This window comes from Ictidomys tridecemlineatus, chromosome 6 (assembly GCF_052094955.1).
Source record: "Ictidomys tridecemlineatus isolate mIctTri1 chromosome 6, mIctTri1.hap1, whole genome shotgun sequence".
Lineage (NCBI taxonomy): Eukaryota > Metazoa > Chordata > Mammalia > Rodentia > Sciuridae > Ictidomys > Ictidomys tridecemlineatus.
Genome location: NC_135482.1, coordinates 9,735,380 through 9,751,378, shown reverse-complemented (window position 1 = coordinate 9,751,378; position 15,999 = coordinate 9,735,380). Strand labels below are relative to the sequence as shown.

General features: G+C 63.8%; 1 protein-coding gene across 1 annotated transcript in view; it reads right to left on the bottom strand.

Annotated features, from left to right (window-relative positions):
* Positions 1-3,400: 3,400 nt before the first annotated feature.
* The window catches only part of Il2rb (interleukin 2 receptor subunit beta), a 23,816-nt gene continuing 11,217 nt past the window's right edge, over positions 3,401-15,999 (bottom strand). The window contains 10 exon segments of the mRNA XM_013357256.4: positions 3,401-6,155; positions 8,508-8,592; positions 10,255-10,313; positions 10,315-10,376; positions 10,687-10,852; positions 11,785-11,933; positions 12,819-12,924; positions 13,817-13,895; positions 14,638-14,752; positions 15,120-15,231. Coding sequence (XP_013212710.2) covers positions 5,409-6,155; positions 8,508-8,592; positions 10,255-10,313; positions 10,315-10,376; positions 10,687-10,852; positions 11,785-11,933; positions 12,819-12,924; positions 13,817-13,895; positions 14,638-14,752; positions 15,120-15,192 — 1,641 coding nt within the window. The 5' untranslated portion in view covers positions 15,193-15,231 and the 3' untranslated portion in view covers positions 3,401-5,408.

Here is a 15,999-nt window from a genome sequence, read left to right as displayed (position 1 = left end):
GTGAAACTCAGAGAGGGGTGGGGCCTGCCCAAGGTCACACAGCAAGGCCGAGGCAGGGTTAGGACTGGAACCCAGGGCCCTGATTCCCAATGTGCCCTGATTCCCAGCGCCCTGATTCCCAATGTGCTGTCCAAAAATAAATTCTCAAAGCAGATTTTTTAAAAGGTCCAAGGGACACAGAATTTGCTAAGAAACTTCGTCCTGAGGGGACCCCGTTGGTTTGCTGTCACACAGCGGAGGGGGTTTGTGACTGTCCACTTGCTCACTGGGCAGCGCCCTCAGTCACTTCCTCCCCTCATGAGGCTGAGACTGTGGACAGGGCAGCGCCAGGGCCCAGCCAGCCAGGTGCACAGAGGAGTGCAGGATGCGGGGTCCCGGCCGCCTGTTCCTCCCTGCGTCCTGGTTTCCTGGAATCTGGCCCAGGTCCCTCCCCGCACCCTGCACTCCGCTCAGGGCTTCCTGCCTCCTGCCCCCGCCCCGGGACAGGAGCAGCAGGTGCGTCACAACCCCGAGGGTGGAAAATATCTCTGAGCCAGTCAGCCAAGGGGACGTCCCGGGGCTGTCACAGGGCCAGGTGGTGGTGAGCTCCAGTTGAATCAACCCCCCCCCCGCCCCCCCCAGCCAAACTCAATGGGTGGCCTGAAACAGGACTCAGAATCTGCATCTCTCCGTCTCATGTGAGATCAGCTGAGGTATTAGACCTGCACATGCTTTAAAATCTGGAAAGACCTGGGCCCCTCTGAGTGCTACAGATTATGGGTTCGAATCCTTGCTCCACCATGTTCTGGGCTGTGTGACTTCAGGCAAGTCACTGGACAACTCTGAGCTTAGAAGAGGACCTCCCTCAGGCCATGTTGTAAGGACAAGCCAGTTAGCCTGATGCTTAGAACAGCGTCTACAGCAAGTAGGTGAGAATATTCCACTGTGACCCTCACAGATCCTGGTCCCCACACCTAGCCCCTCTTCCACTGCCTGTTGATAAACCCCCATGGCCAAATGGTGGCTGAGAAACTGCATGATCAATCCCTGCCTCTTCCAAGCACCACAGCCAACCACCCATTTCTGAAAGTGCAGGAGCCCAGGGGAGCGCCTCCGGCCCAGGTCCCGCACCCGGCCCTCCTTCCCTGGACAGAAGTCTGCAGAGTCTCTTGTGCCTGGTGTTTCTCAATGCAGGCTGCACCGTGGGGCCGACTCTCCCCACAGTTTCCATGCTCCTGAATCTGCCCAGGGTCTGGGCACAGGTGGCATCCTGGGTGGTTCTGACAGAGGTAGCTCGAGCAGGGGCCATGATCAGCCGACTTGGGGCATATCAGAGAGGCTCCTGGAAGTGGGCATGTCCACATGGGGTCCTGAGGTGTGGGTAGGAGTCCGGGGTGGATTGTTTGGGTGCAGATGACCTCAGACCCGGGGATCAGCAGGCACCAAGCCTGAGTCAGTTGTGATCCCCACTCTCACCCCCCACACCTGGCTTCCAACCTGGAAGGGAAACCCAGAGTCCCAAGCTCACGCCACAATCTGTGCAGCACATGGACTCGCGGCTACCAGGTCTAGGATGACAATTAGAGACCATCCAGGCTGCCTGCCCAGTCACCGGTGGGGCCACGGAGGCACCTGAGCCGAGGGGGCACCTGTGTCTCCCAGGTGGGGCACCACAGCCTTAAGGAGCCAGGACAACAGGGAGTCACGGCAGGCTAAGCAGGGTGTGACATGGCCAAGTGTGGCTCTTAGCAAGACCACCCTGGAAGGGCCCAGAGTGGCAAGAGTGGAGGGGCAGGTAGTGGGGACAGGAATGCCCGGGAAGAGGCTAAATAGGGACCCTGTGGCCACGTCCATCCCAGATGCGCTGAGCTCAGACGGGCCTTCCTCTTTCCCAATCACAGCTATGGACCAGGGCGTTTTTTGCTTTCCTAAGTTGGCTGCCAGAACACAGATGGTGGAATTCTGCTAGTTTTCTGCCGTGGGCAGGATCTCTGAGGCAGCGCTGTGTTTGCCGTGGGCCAAAAGCTCTGCAGCCCCAAGCAGCTCAGTGAATCTGGACTCTGTCGACCACCAGTTCCCTTCTTCACCTCCCGGAGCCTCGGTTTCCTCATCCTTAGAATGAGAAGCAAAGAACTGACCCTCGGGGTCGGGTGATGAGAGGCGCCCGGGGAGTGCCCGGAACAAGTGCCCTGAGCCCTTTACAGTGGGCCCCTTGGTCATCTGGGGTTTGGTTTGGGATTCTTTTGCCAGTCGGCTGGGACTCAGCAGGGAGAAAGGCAGAGGGGAGTATTCACCCCAGACTTAGACCTATAATTTTGGGGGGAAAATTGACGGTAATCTGCTTGGAATTGTGGGCGCTCAGAGTTACCTAGACGGGATCTGGGAGGTGGAGGAGGAGCAGAGATGGGGGGCGAAGGAGCGAAGGAGCGATCCAGCTCCACAGGAAGGAAACAGGACCGGCTGGAAGCCCTCCCCCGCCTCCTTGCTTCCATCCCCCAGATCTGCCTGAGGGCCTCCTGCTTCCCCAGCTGATGCCTGGTCCCCAGCTGGTGCCGGCCTTTCTCCTGCAATCCAACCCAGGGGACCTGTCTCTGCCTCACTGCTCCCACAGTTGCCAGCTGCCTCCTCCTGTCCCTTCTCCCCAAGGCCCGTGCTCTAATCCCCACTAGATGTGACACAAGGTGACTGTGGCCCGTCACTCCATCACCACTTGGTGTAGGGTGACACCTTTCTGGACTCCCCACCAGCTCAGGTCTCTCACCAGACCCGACGGGGACAGCTGGGCTCCCTGGGCTTGCCTGCCCAGAGACACCTGTCAGCCTTCCAGTCCCCACACCCTCAGCCCACAGCGCTCCCTGCCTGGGAAATAGGAATCGGGAAAAATAAGAACAAAGGAACCTAAGAGATTATGTGGCCCACAGGTGTCACCGGGTGCCACCTCTGATCAACAGGAGGTTGCCTCTGGAACGGCACTGCAGGATCGAAAGCTGCATCCAGGCTCTGCAGGAAGATCTGTGATCCATTAGCAATGTCTGCCACGAGTGGAGTTTTATGAATGTCAGGGATGGCCACCCACAGCCTGGTCTTCATTTTTATTATTATTTTTTCAGGGCACTGAAATAGATGTGTGTGTGTGTGTGTGTGTGTGTGTGTGTGTGTGTGCGCGCGCGCACGCGTACGTGCATGCAAGCCCGTACATGCACATACAGATAGATATAAAGCCATCAATCAAGTGAACCCTTCCCTAAGCACAGACCTGTGCAGGATGGGCTGAGGGTGCTGGACACAGAGTAGGAAACCCTGCTCCTGAGACATGCCCTTTATAACCCTTTTGCTTCAGCTCAGGCAGCAAACTTCCATTTGGTCTTCAACTTCCCCCTCTAGACTGAACTGAGACAACAGATTTCCATCAGGCAATGGATTTAAATACTATTTTGTTTTATTGTTTTTTACTTTTTTACAGTTAGCTTTTATTTACAATGAAACCCATTTTCTCCATTTACAGAAGCAGTTTTTCTTAAATAAATGAATTTGAACAAAAATAGTGAAATGATTTAAAGGAAAAAAAAATATGATGATGGCCGAGCGAGCTCACGAAGAGAAAGAGACACACACGAACGGCCAGGACTTGAGAAACAGAACCTTCCCAAGGACTCTTCAAAGCTGTGGGGGCCAATGCTATTACCACTGTGGGGATGAGGAAACTGAACGCAGAGAGGTTTGTATTTTGCCCTGGAACACACAGCAGAGTGCCAACGGGGAGCTCAGGAGGGACCAGACCAGGACCTGCAGCCCAGGACACACAGCAATTTAAGGCAGAAGGTGAGAAACGACACCCGTGCGATTCAGCCCTTTCCACAGTGAAGATCCAAGACTCTCACAACCTCAGGGAAGGGGAGTTTATTTCGGCCTAAAGAAACAGAAATGGTCAAGAGCGCCCTGGGCAGTTAGAGTTTCTGTGTCAGGATGCGATGCCCTGAGCTCACGCGGTTCCACTCCTGGGAGGCTCATCCAGAAGCACCTGCTCCCAGAGGCCGCCCTCCCTCCCGGAATTCAGACTGAGAGGTCATCTGATTGGCTAGATAAGGCTACGTCTCCCTGATTGGACAGAGCTTCAGCCTATGGGTGGGCTTGTGGTCAGGCACCCAATCAGCTGCGAGCGGGACCCATAAGAAGCGCCAGCACGGGGCACCCAAGTCAGCGGGCTGCGGCCTGGCCTCTGCCCTGTGGAGGAGCGAGGCTGTGGTCACCCCGGTGTGACCAGTGCCCAGGGCAGAGGGCAGAGAGGCAGAGGAGTGGCAGGAGCACTGGGAAGGACGAGCCACTTGAGTGGGCAGGGAGGGCTGCGCCTCTTGCGGGGCGGGCTTGGCCTCTGTGCGGGATCCTGCCCTTCATCAGCTGGTCCAGGGAGCCCAGGGGGTGCGGGGTACGGTATCAAGTGCAGGGAAAAGACACTGAGGCCCCGCTTTCTCGAGGACAGCTCAGCGCGGAGCAGGCGGCCCCGCGCAGCGCCCCTTGGCCGCGCCAGGGTTTACTTTCCAGCAGGCCTCCCTGGTGAGTCCGAGAGGCCACCGTGGAAAGATCGGCAGCGGGCATTCTGCAGGGGCGCTTTGTCCATACTTGGGCCATATTTAGGATGCAGCCTGCAAGCATTCTGGGCTCAGGAGAAAGCCCCCCAAATAAGTAACAGGGCCTCTTTCTCCAGCCACCTCGTGCTCCTAAGAGTGGGTCCTTTCCGGTGGAATCTGGAGATTTGGGCACATTCAGGAATGCGGTGTTTCTCCCCAGGCAGAAGCAGAACTGGTACTGGCATTGAAGGATGCAGCGGAGGCCAGACCAGGTGCAGGAAATACCACCTGCAAAGTTTTGGGACACAAAGCAGCTCCAAGTGGCTCAGTAGGACCCTGGTGAGGGTCCAGATGGGAAAATCCTGATATGATGCTGGAGGGGCAAGTGCCAGGCCAAGAAATGGAGCTGGGCAATGGGGAGCCACGGCAGGTCTCGAGCAGGGGAGGGACCTGGCTACATCTGTATTGTGGATGCGCACTTGTCCTGTGGAGGATGGGCGGGAGGGGGCGGGGCTGGGCAGGAAGCCCATTCAAGAGGTTGGGTTGAAGACCCCTGGGAGCCCTGAGGACAGATGTCAGCGAATGTCTGTGGGATGGAGGAGAAGCGGTGCTTCAGAGGCTCCGCTCATGGAACTCCGTGAGTAAAGAGGAGGAGGGGAGGCTGACCCAGATCCTGGCTTGGACAGGGGGACCAGGGAGCAGCAATTGAGTATGTGGGGCTGGGTGGGGCCATCTGGATGGAGATGTCTAGGGGCAGCTGGACACTAAGCATCCTCAGCAGTGGACTGTCCTCAAGGACAGAACGGGCCCCTCTGCAGGCCTGGCGCAGTGGCTGGCTGGCCTTCCCCCACTGGCCTCAGTCTACACCAGGTGAGCTGGGTCCTGATCCTGGAGTTCTTGGAGGGACAGGTAGGCATCCGTGTTCAGGGCCAGGCCGGAGGTAGGGGCTCTGACCCAGCCTTGCCCTGGAGGGCTGGCCGGGCAGGAGTCGGCTCCTCCCCTGGGGCCAGGGGCAGGGTCCTCCCTCCCAGCCTCTCCCAGGACTAGCTCCAGGGAGGACTGAGAACCCACCAGGTTGGGGGCTGCCGGGACAAGAGGCCCTAGGGACGGGGTGCCCCAGTCTTGGGGGGCTCCCTCCTGCAGGGAGGAGGGCGGCCTCTCTGCGCTGGCCCCACGGCCCCCGGGGGCAGTGTTGGGGGAGCCTCCGAGGAGACCGGGCGAGAAGAGCAGCAGGTCATCCCCTGGGGGGAAGGTGCAGTAGGCATCCTCGTCCCCGTTCGAGGGCGGCAGGGGCGGCAGGGGCGACCCCGTGGGCACCCCAGGCCCGCCCTCTTCGGGCTCCTCCTCCGCGCAGGGGTCAAAGGTGAAGTACACCTGACAGGGCTCGATCTCCAGGGCGTCGGGAAGGTGGAAGAAGAAGTAGCCCTGGTTGGTGAAGCAGCTGGTCTGCGAGTGACCGCTGGGCGAGGGCGAGGGCGCCTTGTCCTGCTGCAGCAGGAGCAGCTGTGTGGCCTTGGCGTCCTTGTCCAGCACTTCCAGCGGCGAGATCTCGGCCGCGGGGCCGCCCGGGCTGAAGGAGGTGGAGGGCAGGGGCGAGCAGAGCCACTTCTGCAGGGAGAAGGCCCCGCCGGGGTGAGGCCGCGGTTGTCCCCGCGGGTCCCCAGGAGGCCCATCCCACCCCTGGGCTCGGCACAACCCTGGCTCACAAGGGCCCAGGGGACTTCGGGGTTCGGTGTGGGCACCTGCTTGTGTCCAGCTGCCACAGCCGGGGACAGAATCCCCAGAGTGCCCTGAGAGTTTGCGTGGACCAGGCCCCCAACTTAATGGCGGCAGGGCCCAAGGGCACATCCTGGGGGAGAAGCCGGTCCAGCCCCAGGGTTACCAGGCCACGGGGCCACGGGGCCACTACTGGCCGGCCGGCTGATTGGGCTTGTGCCTACGGGTGTGTGCATGAGGGTACACTTCCCCTCCCCACGCCAGTCCTGGGCCAAGGACACAGTCCAGATGGCCCAGGGTCCAGGCTGCCTGTCACAGGCCAGCTGGGGCAGAGCCGGGAGCCAGGAAACATCCCTGTGTTAATGGGGGGACAGCGGGCCCTCATTTTCTTCTCCCTCCCAGTGCCCCGCGGCCCCTCGCCCTCCCTGTTGAAAGCAAGTGCCCACCCACAGGTCCCAGCTGCTCAGGAGCCCACACAGTCCTGGCGTGGAGTGGAGAGACCCAGGTTCCAGCCCCGATCCTGGCACTTCCCCGCTGTGTGACCCCAGGCAGGCCACTACACCCCTCTGAGCCTGTTTCCACAGTGGTCAGCCACCTCCTTCTGACGCCTCACTGCCGTCTGTTGGGTCAGCGAGGAGATAGATGTCAGGTAAGAAAATGGAGCTGGCTCACGGAGCACAGTGTGGGCTGCAGAGGTCAGGGGACAGTTGACCCCTCAGGATGAGGCCCAGTGTGACCTGCCGCAGGGTGGATGAGTCAGAATCCAGCAGCCCTGGTCCTGGGAACCCTCAGCAGCGGGGACCGGGGGCTGCCCTGCCCCTGACAGGCCCGAGGGCCCAGCCCTCCTACTCAGGGGACGGAGCAGCAGAGAGCCTGGCTCTCCTGGGCCTTGGCTCCGCCTGCAGGCCTGCGGGACACCTAGGAGAAGCCCAGCCCCTGCACACGCCCACGTGCACACGCCCACAGCCACAAGCTGATCTGCACGCCCGGCCAGTAGTGGCCCTGTGGCCCATGGCCTGGTAACCCTGGGGCTGGGGCCTGGGGTAGACGGGGCAGGACCGGCTTCTTCCCCAGGAGCTGAGGGGAAGCCTGGCTAGCCCTGGGCCTCCTAGGGATGTCCCCTCCCCATGCCAGGCCTGGGCCAAGGACCTAGCCCCAGGGATGACCGCCTGGCCTCCCCCTCCAGGAAGGAGCTGACTCAGGGCACCCTAGGCCCTCGGAATCGGGGCTTTGGCTGGAAGAGGCACGGGGGTACGGGGACAGCGGCCCCCAGCCCATCGCAGCCCCAGCCCATCGCAGCCCCCAGCCCATCGCAGCCCCAGCCCATCGCACCCCCTGCCCATCACAGCCCCTGCCCATCGCACCCCCTGCCCATCGCAGCCCCCAGCCCATCGCAGCCCCAGCCCATCGCAGCCCCAGCCCAGTCACACCCCCTGCCCATCGCAGCCCCAGCCCAGTCGCAGCCCCTGCCCATCGCAGCCCCAGCCCAGTCGCAGCCCCTGCCCATCGCAGCCCCTGCCCATCACAGCCCCTGCCCATCGCAGCCCCGCTGTGGTCCCACACGCCCGCGAGCCTGGCCTTTGTTGATGGGATCCCGCTACCTTGACCCCGGGGGGGAGGGCTCTAAGGGTGACCCCACGCCCCCCTCAGGGGTGGGGTAGTGGAGTTTTGCAGGTTCCAGGGGACCCCTGCTGGGTCCTGAGAACACACAGCGGCTCCTGACATCGCCCTGCATGGCCCTGCTGTCCCCCACCGCCCTCTGACCTCCTGATCTGGGGCCCACGTGGGATGGGGGGGAGCAGAAGCCCCTCCCAGTCCCCGGGCTCCTGAAGCAGCTGGGGGCTGGGGAGGGCGGGGCTGGGGCTGCAGGTGAAGCTCAGGTGTCCCCTGACCCCCCTCTGGGCTGCCTCTGCAAAGAAACCCCATCTAGGACCCCAGGTGGCTGAGGACCTGTTGATGCCTGTGATAAGTGGCAGCTGCCCAGGGGCCAGGGCCGCAGACCCTCCTCCCCCTGGTCCCTGGAGCACTTTCCCGGGTCACACAATCCTGTTTGCTCCCCACCGTACAGGTGAGGAAGCCGTGGCACAGAGAGGTTCTACAGTGAGCCCAAGGTCACACAGCCATGTGGATGGCAGGTACCCCAGCCAGAGACAGGGACAGGAGCCTGCACCTGACTGGGGACATGACACTTTGGCTGTGCCCCCTCCCCACCCCACTGTCCCCGCTGCGTGCCTCCACTCCTACCTGCAGGTCTCCTCCGTGCTCGGAGCTCAGCTGGGAGAAGAACTCTGAGGGGTCTGGGATGCGACACTTCAGAACCTTCTTCAGCCTGAACCAGGGAGAGGAAGGAGGCTGAGGCCAGGAAGTGGCCGCAGTGTCCCCTGCCAGAGCCCACAGCTCTGCGGGCAGGTCTCAGGCCAGTCCACATTCACCCAGTCCTGCAGCCAATATGATCAAGGCCCCACTGCAGGAGGATGCTGGGCGGGCTCTGGGGACACAGGAATGGCCACCAGAGAAGGTCCCTGACTTCCAGGGGCTGACATTCTGAGCAGGAGACAGAGGTATACCAGGCATGTCACAGTACCACCATCCCATGGAGCAGAGTGTACTCAAGAGGACGTAGAGGTGGGCAGAGACCACACAAGCCAGAGTGGTCAGGGTTGGAGGTGGCTGGCGCAGAGTGAGGCATGAGAAGGGAAGTAGGAGAGAGTCCTCCTAGTCAGGGATGCCATGGGTAATGGTTCAGGTTGTGCACTGTCCAAGGGCATCTGGCTTTGCTGGGTGGACTGGACAGTGAGTGGGGGGCTGAATTCCAGCCCTGTTGTTTGCCAAGCTGAGTGTCAGAGATCTGTGTGCATCTGCCTGAGGAAAAGGGCACTGCTTTCTTATTTGCATTAAAGTTCCAAATGGCTGGTGGAGGCCCTGGACCGTCAGGGTGTATTCCAGGGACAGTGGGAAGTCTCTGAAGAGTTTTAGGTAGAGCATGACACAGGAATGAACTGAGGGGACTGAGAATGTCAGAACCACCACACTGGGACCAGATCAGGAGAGTTGGGCTTCCACCCCAGCCTCACTGCTAACTGGCTGTGTGACCTCAGGCAGGTTATCTGACTTCTCTGAGCCGTCCCTGCACTGCTTAAAATCCAGTGGCAGCCCCTGACTCGCTGCCAAGAGGGATGTTGCAAATGGACACATTTTGGGCACAGTCAAGGGCTGTGTCTCCTTTCCGTAGCACCAGGGCTGACCTCAGGGGGCAGTGTCCCTGGATAGAAGGGTGGCCTCCTCACTACCCTTCCACACAGCAGCGAGAACCACAGCCAACAGCCCTGGTCCAGGGCCACCAGGCACACAGCACCAGGTCCTCGCTGTGGCCTTTTTTAAGACCCCAGAAAGCAAACACGGCCCACAAGTCCAGGTTCAAGGTCAGCCTCCCTCTGGGCTCTGGCCACATGGGCCTCCCGGCGTTGTGTTCCTCCCTCCTCCTACCCAGGGCCTTTGCACCTGCCGTTCCTCTGCCTGCAGGGCTCCCCGTCCCCTCCGCCCCACCTGGGAAGCTCCTCCTTCAGATTCCAAGGGCCTCACCCCCTCCTGGGGGACACGACCCCTGCACCCCCAGCCGAGGTCCCTCTCCCTGTCACCTGCTCCTGACTCCTGGTACCTGCCGTCCCTGCCTGCGTCATTGCCTGTTGGTTAGGAAGCACCCGCCTCCTCTCTGGCTGCCCTGGGAGCGGGGAACAAGCCCGTGTCTTGCCCTCGCGTTCCCAGCACAGAGAGGGCTGGATGATGAGTGGACGCGCAGCCTGGGCAGACCCGGCAGGACAGGGCAGGGCTCAGGGGCTCTCCCTGGAGGCCGTGCCTCCCCGACTCCCCACCTGGGGCCGAGTTGCAGGGCAAGGCCAGGTGTCGGTGGGGCCGGCCCTTGGGAGCAGGTGCAGGTGGGGCAGGGGCAGGGGCTCAGGGCAGAGCCAGCTGGGCGCAGTGCCCTTCTTACCACGGCCCGATGTACCCGAAGTTGGCCAGGAAGTAGACGGAGACCATGAGGCCCACAGCGACCCCCGAGGCCCAGGATGGTGTGGCTGAACCAGGGCAGCGGCAGGGCGTCCTTCCCAGGGGCTGCCCAGGGCGGAGGGAAGCAGGAGACGGGTCAGAGAAGAGGCCTGCATCCTGCCCGGCGCCTGTGCTAGGGGCTGGGGTCCGCTTAAGGCCACCCCTCCTGGAAGCCAGGCTTAAAGGAAATGGCGCTCCAGAGCCCTGGGCTCGGCCCTTCCCACGGCCCACCTGGGGGCACCCAGGGCCTGGCTGGAGCCTGGACGTCACAGGGCGCCAACCCGCCCTGCACCCGCCACGGGCCGTGGAAGTCCCTCCCTGGGTGAGCCCTGTCCCCGCAGGCAGAGCCACCCCCAGGTGCCCGCAGCCCCGGTACCTGCGGGCCTCGTCCTGAAGGCCAGCGGCCGGCTCCAGGGGCTCCACACGGTGTGGTCGCCCCGCCGGGGCCTGACCCGCACCTGCAGCTCATATGGGGTGCGCGGGGTGAGCTGCTCCAGCCAGATCCATTGCTGCTGCTGCCTGAGGCTCAGCAGGGCGGCCTCCTGGGCAGGGGCAGGGCGGTCAGCGTGGGGGGACGGTGCCCACTGCCCAGGAGGCTGGCCCGGCAGCGCCCGCCCTGATCTGCCACCCCTCTCCCAGCCTTCCCGATGGCTCCCTGACTGCCCAGCGGCTGGGTCCCCAAGCCCCAGGGTCACCCTGACTCCCTGCAGCCCCCACCCTGAGCCATCTGCCCGTGGGTGTCTCCACCAGAGGCCACCTGGGGACCTCCACTGGAGTCCCATCTCCGCGAGGAAGAGGGGTGGCTCCACAGGTGCCCACCGCCTCGGACGCCTCTCTCCCTTCTTCCTGTCCCCCAGACACGTGGGCTGCGTCCTGCCTGTGAGAGGCATGACGTCCTCTGCGTTTGGAAACACCAGAGTTCCAAGTGGCCCTCACGGTCTCTCTCAAACGTCTGTCCCTGTAGTTCCCTTGATGGCCCTTGTCAACCCATGTCCCCATCTCGCATCCTCCGTGTCTGCCTACTGCCCCCCCTGGGAGCGTGTGTCGGAGTCCCTGAGAGTGGCCAGCTCCCAGCCTGGCCTCCCAGGCTCTCCCGGGCGTAGTAGGTGCTCAGTAAACGAGTGCAGAGCGGGATCAAGTGAACAGAGGAGTAAGAGGGGACCCGCGGCCCCACGGACAGGGCACTCTGGAGCGTGGAGAGGCTGCTTCGTTGCCCTCTGAAGCCACACGGGCAGACGGGGCGGGCAGCAGCTGCCCCTTGGCTTCATGGGTCTTGCCCTGGGGGCTGCCTGGATGCACCCCCGCTGCATCCCCAGGTGGTGGGCAGCACCACGCAGCAGGGGAGGCGCGGACACCTCAGCCACCCGCCCCTGCCTGGGGCTGCCGGGACGAGGCTGAGCTGGAGGACAGACAGGAAGTGGACATGCAGCAGGACAGGGAGGAGCCAGGTGGGCCGGGCCGGGCCGCCTCCTACCTCCCAGCTGTGGCCCGGGGTCCGCGTGCGGACCTGGAACTCCAGGTAGGACTCGATGTAGTGGGAGACCAGGGAGGTGCGCCAGGTCACGTTGCACGTGTGGGTCCCCACCTCGAGGACCTGGAGGGAGTCGGGGGCCAAGAGGCGCACTGGGGACAGGAGAGAAAGGGGACAGCTGGGTGCCTCTGGTGGTGGCAGCAGACCGTCAAGCACCCCCGCACCGCTGACCCTCCCTCCTGGCCGCCGTCCCTCCCCTCCCCCATGCTCAGGGCTGTCCCCTCCTGCAGGTCCCTGCTCAGAGCCTCCTGGGCCTCCTGGCCGCCCGCCGGCTGCTGTCCCTCCAGCACTGACCACCCACGGCGCTAGTGTCCGCTGTGGCTCCCTTTTCTGTCTCAGCCCCGCAGAGGGCAGCACCTGAGGTGCCCGGGGCCCTGGGGCCTGGAGTGGTGGTCACAGGGGATTCTGAAGCCCGGCTCACCCTCCCCTCTCGCCTCAGGGCCGGGCCGCCTACGTGCGGCCTCCTCGACGGGGCTCACAGGCCCTGACCACGACTGTGGCCAGGCGGCTCTGGGTACCTCCGGAGGAGGGGACGGGGCTGCACCCCTGGTTCTCGCCACCCAGCTCTCCCCTAGAGAGGTCCCCCAGGTCAGGGAACGGGGCGGCCACCGGCCACTTCCAGCCAACCTTCCCAGAGGCCTGCTGGGCACAGGCCTGGTGCCAGTGCTCAGAGACGGGGAGGGCAGCCACTGTGCCCTCGGGAGCCCAGGGCCAGCGAGGCAGTGACCCGTCAGACGGCTGAGCTCAGGGCGGGGCGTGGGGGGTGGCTGGAGGAGGGGACCCTCGCAGCCTTCAGCTGGGGGACCTCCCGGGTGGGTGGCCTTCCAGGTGGGCCCAGCAGGCCCGGGGCTCAGAGGCACTGCTGGTGGCCCGGGTTCAGGGACAGGCTGCAGGGGGGGGCCAGGGAGGACAGCCACCCCTGAGCCCAGGGCGGGAGCGGTTGGCGGGGTGGTGACGGGGACAGAGCCCTCACTCACTTCTGTGGAAGGGCCTGAAGGCCTGGCTCTTCAGCAGGCGCCACCGCCCGCCCTCCCAGCAGACCACGCTGATGTTGAGGACGTCCACCGCGTTCACGGGCTGGGACTGCAGGGAAGAGGGCCCGAGTGGCTGCCAGCCGCAGGGTGGCAGGGACCCGCCTCGGGTCAAGGCCTCCCACACTGCTCCCAGGTGGCCTGCGTGTGCTCCAGAGGCCACACCTTCCTCACTGTGACCTGTGGCCACATCGCCTGTCCCCTGACCCTCGAGAACCCACAGAAGCCAAGGAAAATGAGGCCTGGGCGTCCCTGATGGAGAGTGCCCAGATGCCACCCGGGAAACGCCATGAGCCCCCAGAGGCAGCCAGCCGGCAGCCCCCAGGGCCAGGGCCAGTCCCAGCTGTGCCCTCCCCGGCTGTGGCCTCGGGCAGGGCCCACCCCTCTGACCCTCCTTTCTTCATGAGTGAGAAGGGACGGTGCGGGGCCACTCACGGAGTAAGGACCCGTGGACAGCAACAAAGCCCAGCGCCGTCCACGCGCTCCAGCCTCACGAGTTCCCTCCGGGGAGCCGCCATTACGGCTCCCACTTCACAGAGGGGACACCAGGGCACTGAAGTTGCCCAAGGTCATCCATCTGGGGGACGATGCCACCAGCCCTGGTGTCCAGCTCGTCCCCACACGTCCCTATCGCCCTGCGCGCCCCAGCCCTAGCACGAGTCCCCTGTGGGTGTCTTGTTCCTGGGGCTGTCCCCATTTGACAGGGACGATGGGTGTGTCGCAGGACCCACAGAGCGCGGGGGGACGCGGCCTGGACAGAGACGCAGGGCCTCACTCCTCCAGGGCGAGCCAGGCCAGGCTGAGCTCTGACCCGGGTCCCCTCCCTCCTGCCGCCGCCGCCTCAGCCCGGAGCCGTGGAGGTGGCCTGGCCACGCGTGTCGGCTCCAGGGCCTCTGGAGACCCCGTCCGGAGCTGCACCCCAGCTTCACGGCTGGGCTACTCACATCCGGCTTCCCGAGGAGCAGGTCGCAGGCCCAGGACGCCTGCCCGCCCGGGGACAGCTCGCAGGTCTTGTTCCAGGGCCTGCAAGGCAAGAGGGCGTCCTAGGAAGAGGGAGGGGCTGCGCGCTGGGGGGACCCCTCTCCGTCCTGGGCAGCTCTTCTGCCGCCTGCAGAGGACCCGACCCCCACCTGCCCCCCATTGCTCCCTGGGCCAGCGCCCTCCCCGCCCTCGCGAGCCGTCCAGAGCCCAGAGCTCGCGGGGCTCAGGGTGCCGTCCTGAGCTTGGCCTCCGGAGCCCCAGGACTCAGTGCCACCAGGAGCCAGGCCCAGGCCCCGCCGGCCTCCCGCTGCCCACCCCCCCCACAGAGCCCACTCTGCCCAGCCTCCCCGCCTCCCCAGCCTGCGGGGACCAGGCTGCACCCTCACCAGCTCCCTCCCAGCCCCGGGGCCCCAGGCACTCCCTTTCCCTGTCCCCACAAGACAGCACTGATCCAGCTAATGGTTCCCTGTCCCCCAGCTGCCCAGGCAGGGGGAGTCCTCTCGAAATCCCAGCCCACAATGGAGCCTCGGGGAGCAGGAGGCCTCCGTCGACCCCAGACACCTGTCCAGCTCAGGGCCACCCCAAGGCTGCGGCCTGGACCCTGGCCAGGCTCCAGGTGCGAACAGCTGACTGGCCACGGCGACCGTCCGACCCCGTGACTCCGAGCCTGCCGGGTCCTGTGGGCCCGAGGTTCTCAGTGGCTTCCTGGGCCCGATATGCAGGACTCGGTGGCTGTCAGACCCCAGGCCCGAGGTCCTGCTGCGATTCCAGGGGCCACACTCACCGGACGTTGGACTTGGCGTGGAGCTGGCAGGACGCGCCCTGCGGGCCCCCCTCCCGGCTCCACTCGCAGGAGATGTTGGCTTTGGAGTTGTAGAAGCACGAGAGCTGCGACGTGTCTGTGGGCAGGCGGGCCGTGAGCGGAGGGGCGCAGGGGGACGCGGGCAGGCCACCACCCTGCTCCCGCTCCCTGCGCCTGCCAAAAGAGGAGGCGCGACTTTGCCCCGAGGAGAAGGGATTCAGAGCCTGCCCGGTCCCCGTGGCCAGGAAGGGCGAGGAAGCAGCCTCTCTGTGGCTTGGAGAGGCAGGTCCTGCAGCAGGGACCAGCCCAGGGCCCAGCGGGGAGGGGGACGCCTGCTTCCCGGTCCCCACTGCCCCGTCCCTCCTCCCCTGCCTCCTGCGACCCAGAAGCAGGGACCTGGGAAGGGTTCTGGAGGCCTGGGCCCCCTCCCCAGGGAAAGCACAGCCAGATGCCAGGGTCCTCACCATTCACCACTGCAGACGCCAGAGGCAGGAGGAGGAGGAGGAGCAGACTCCAGGTCAAAGCAGGGGCTGCCATCACCTTCACGAGGTGGAGCTGGGGCAGGGAGCCCTGGCGCTAGCGGGAGAGATCGAGAAAGTGAACACCACCCCTCGGGTACCCTGCTCCCCACCTGCCCTCGCAGCCCCAGGGCCTTTGCACCTGCCGGCCCCCACCCCCACACAGGCCACTCCTGTCCTTTGCATTCCTGCTTGGATGTCACCTCCTTGGAGAGGTCCTCCCTGAGCACCTGTTACTTGCCACCCAGCATTGTTTGTTGACAATAGTAAGTAAATCTCTATCCTTGGGAAATGGGTTCCAAGACCCCGGGTGGGTGCCTGAAATCGCAGCGTGCCAACCTCTGCACACTCTCTGCTTGTCCTGTGCCGCACATCTATGATAAAGTCTGAGTTGGACATGGGGCGCGTAAGAGATTAGCAACAGTAAAATAAGACAGATGTTTAGTCCTAACAATAAACCACAGCAAACGTTATTTGAATGTGGTCTCCCTCTCTCCCTCTCTCTCTCCCTCTCTCCCTCTCTCCTCTCCCTCTCTCCCTCCCTCCCTCTCCCTCTCTCCCTCTCTCCTCTCCCTCTCTCCTCTCCCTCTCTCCTCTCCCTCTCTCCTCTCCCTCCCTCTCCTCTCTCCCTCTCTCTCCCTCTCTCTCCCTCTCTCCCTCTCTCCTCTCCCTCTCTCCTCTCCCTCTCTCCTCCTCCCTCTCTCCTCTCCCTCCCTCTCCCTCTCTCCCTCTCTCTCCCTCTCTCCTCTCCCTCTCTCCTCTCCCTCTCTCCTCTCCCTCCCTCTCCTCTCTCCTCTCCCTCCCTCTCCCTCTCTCCTCTCTCCCT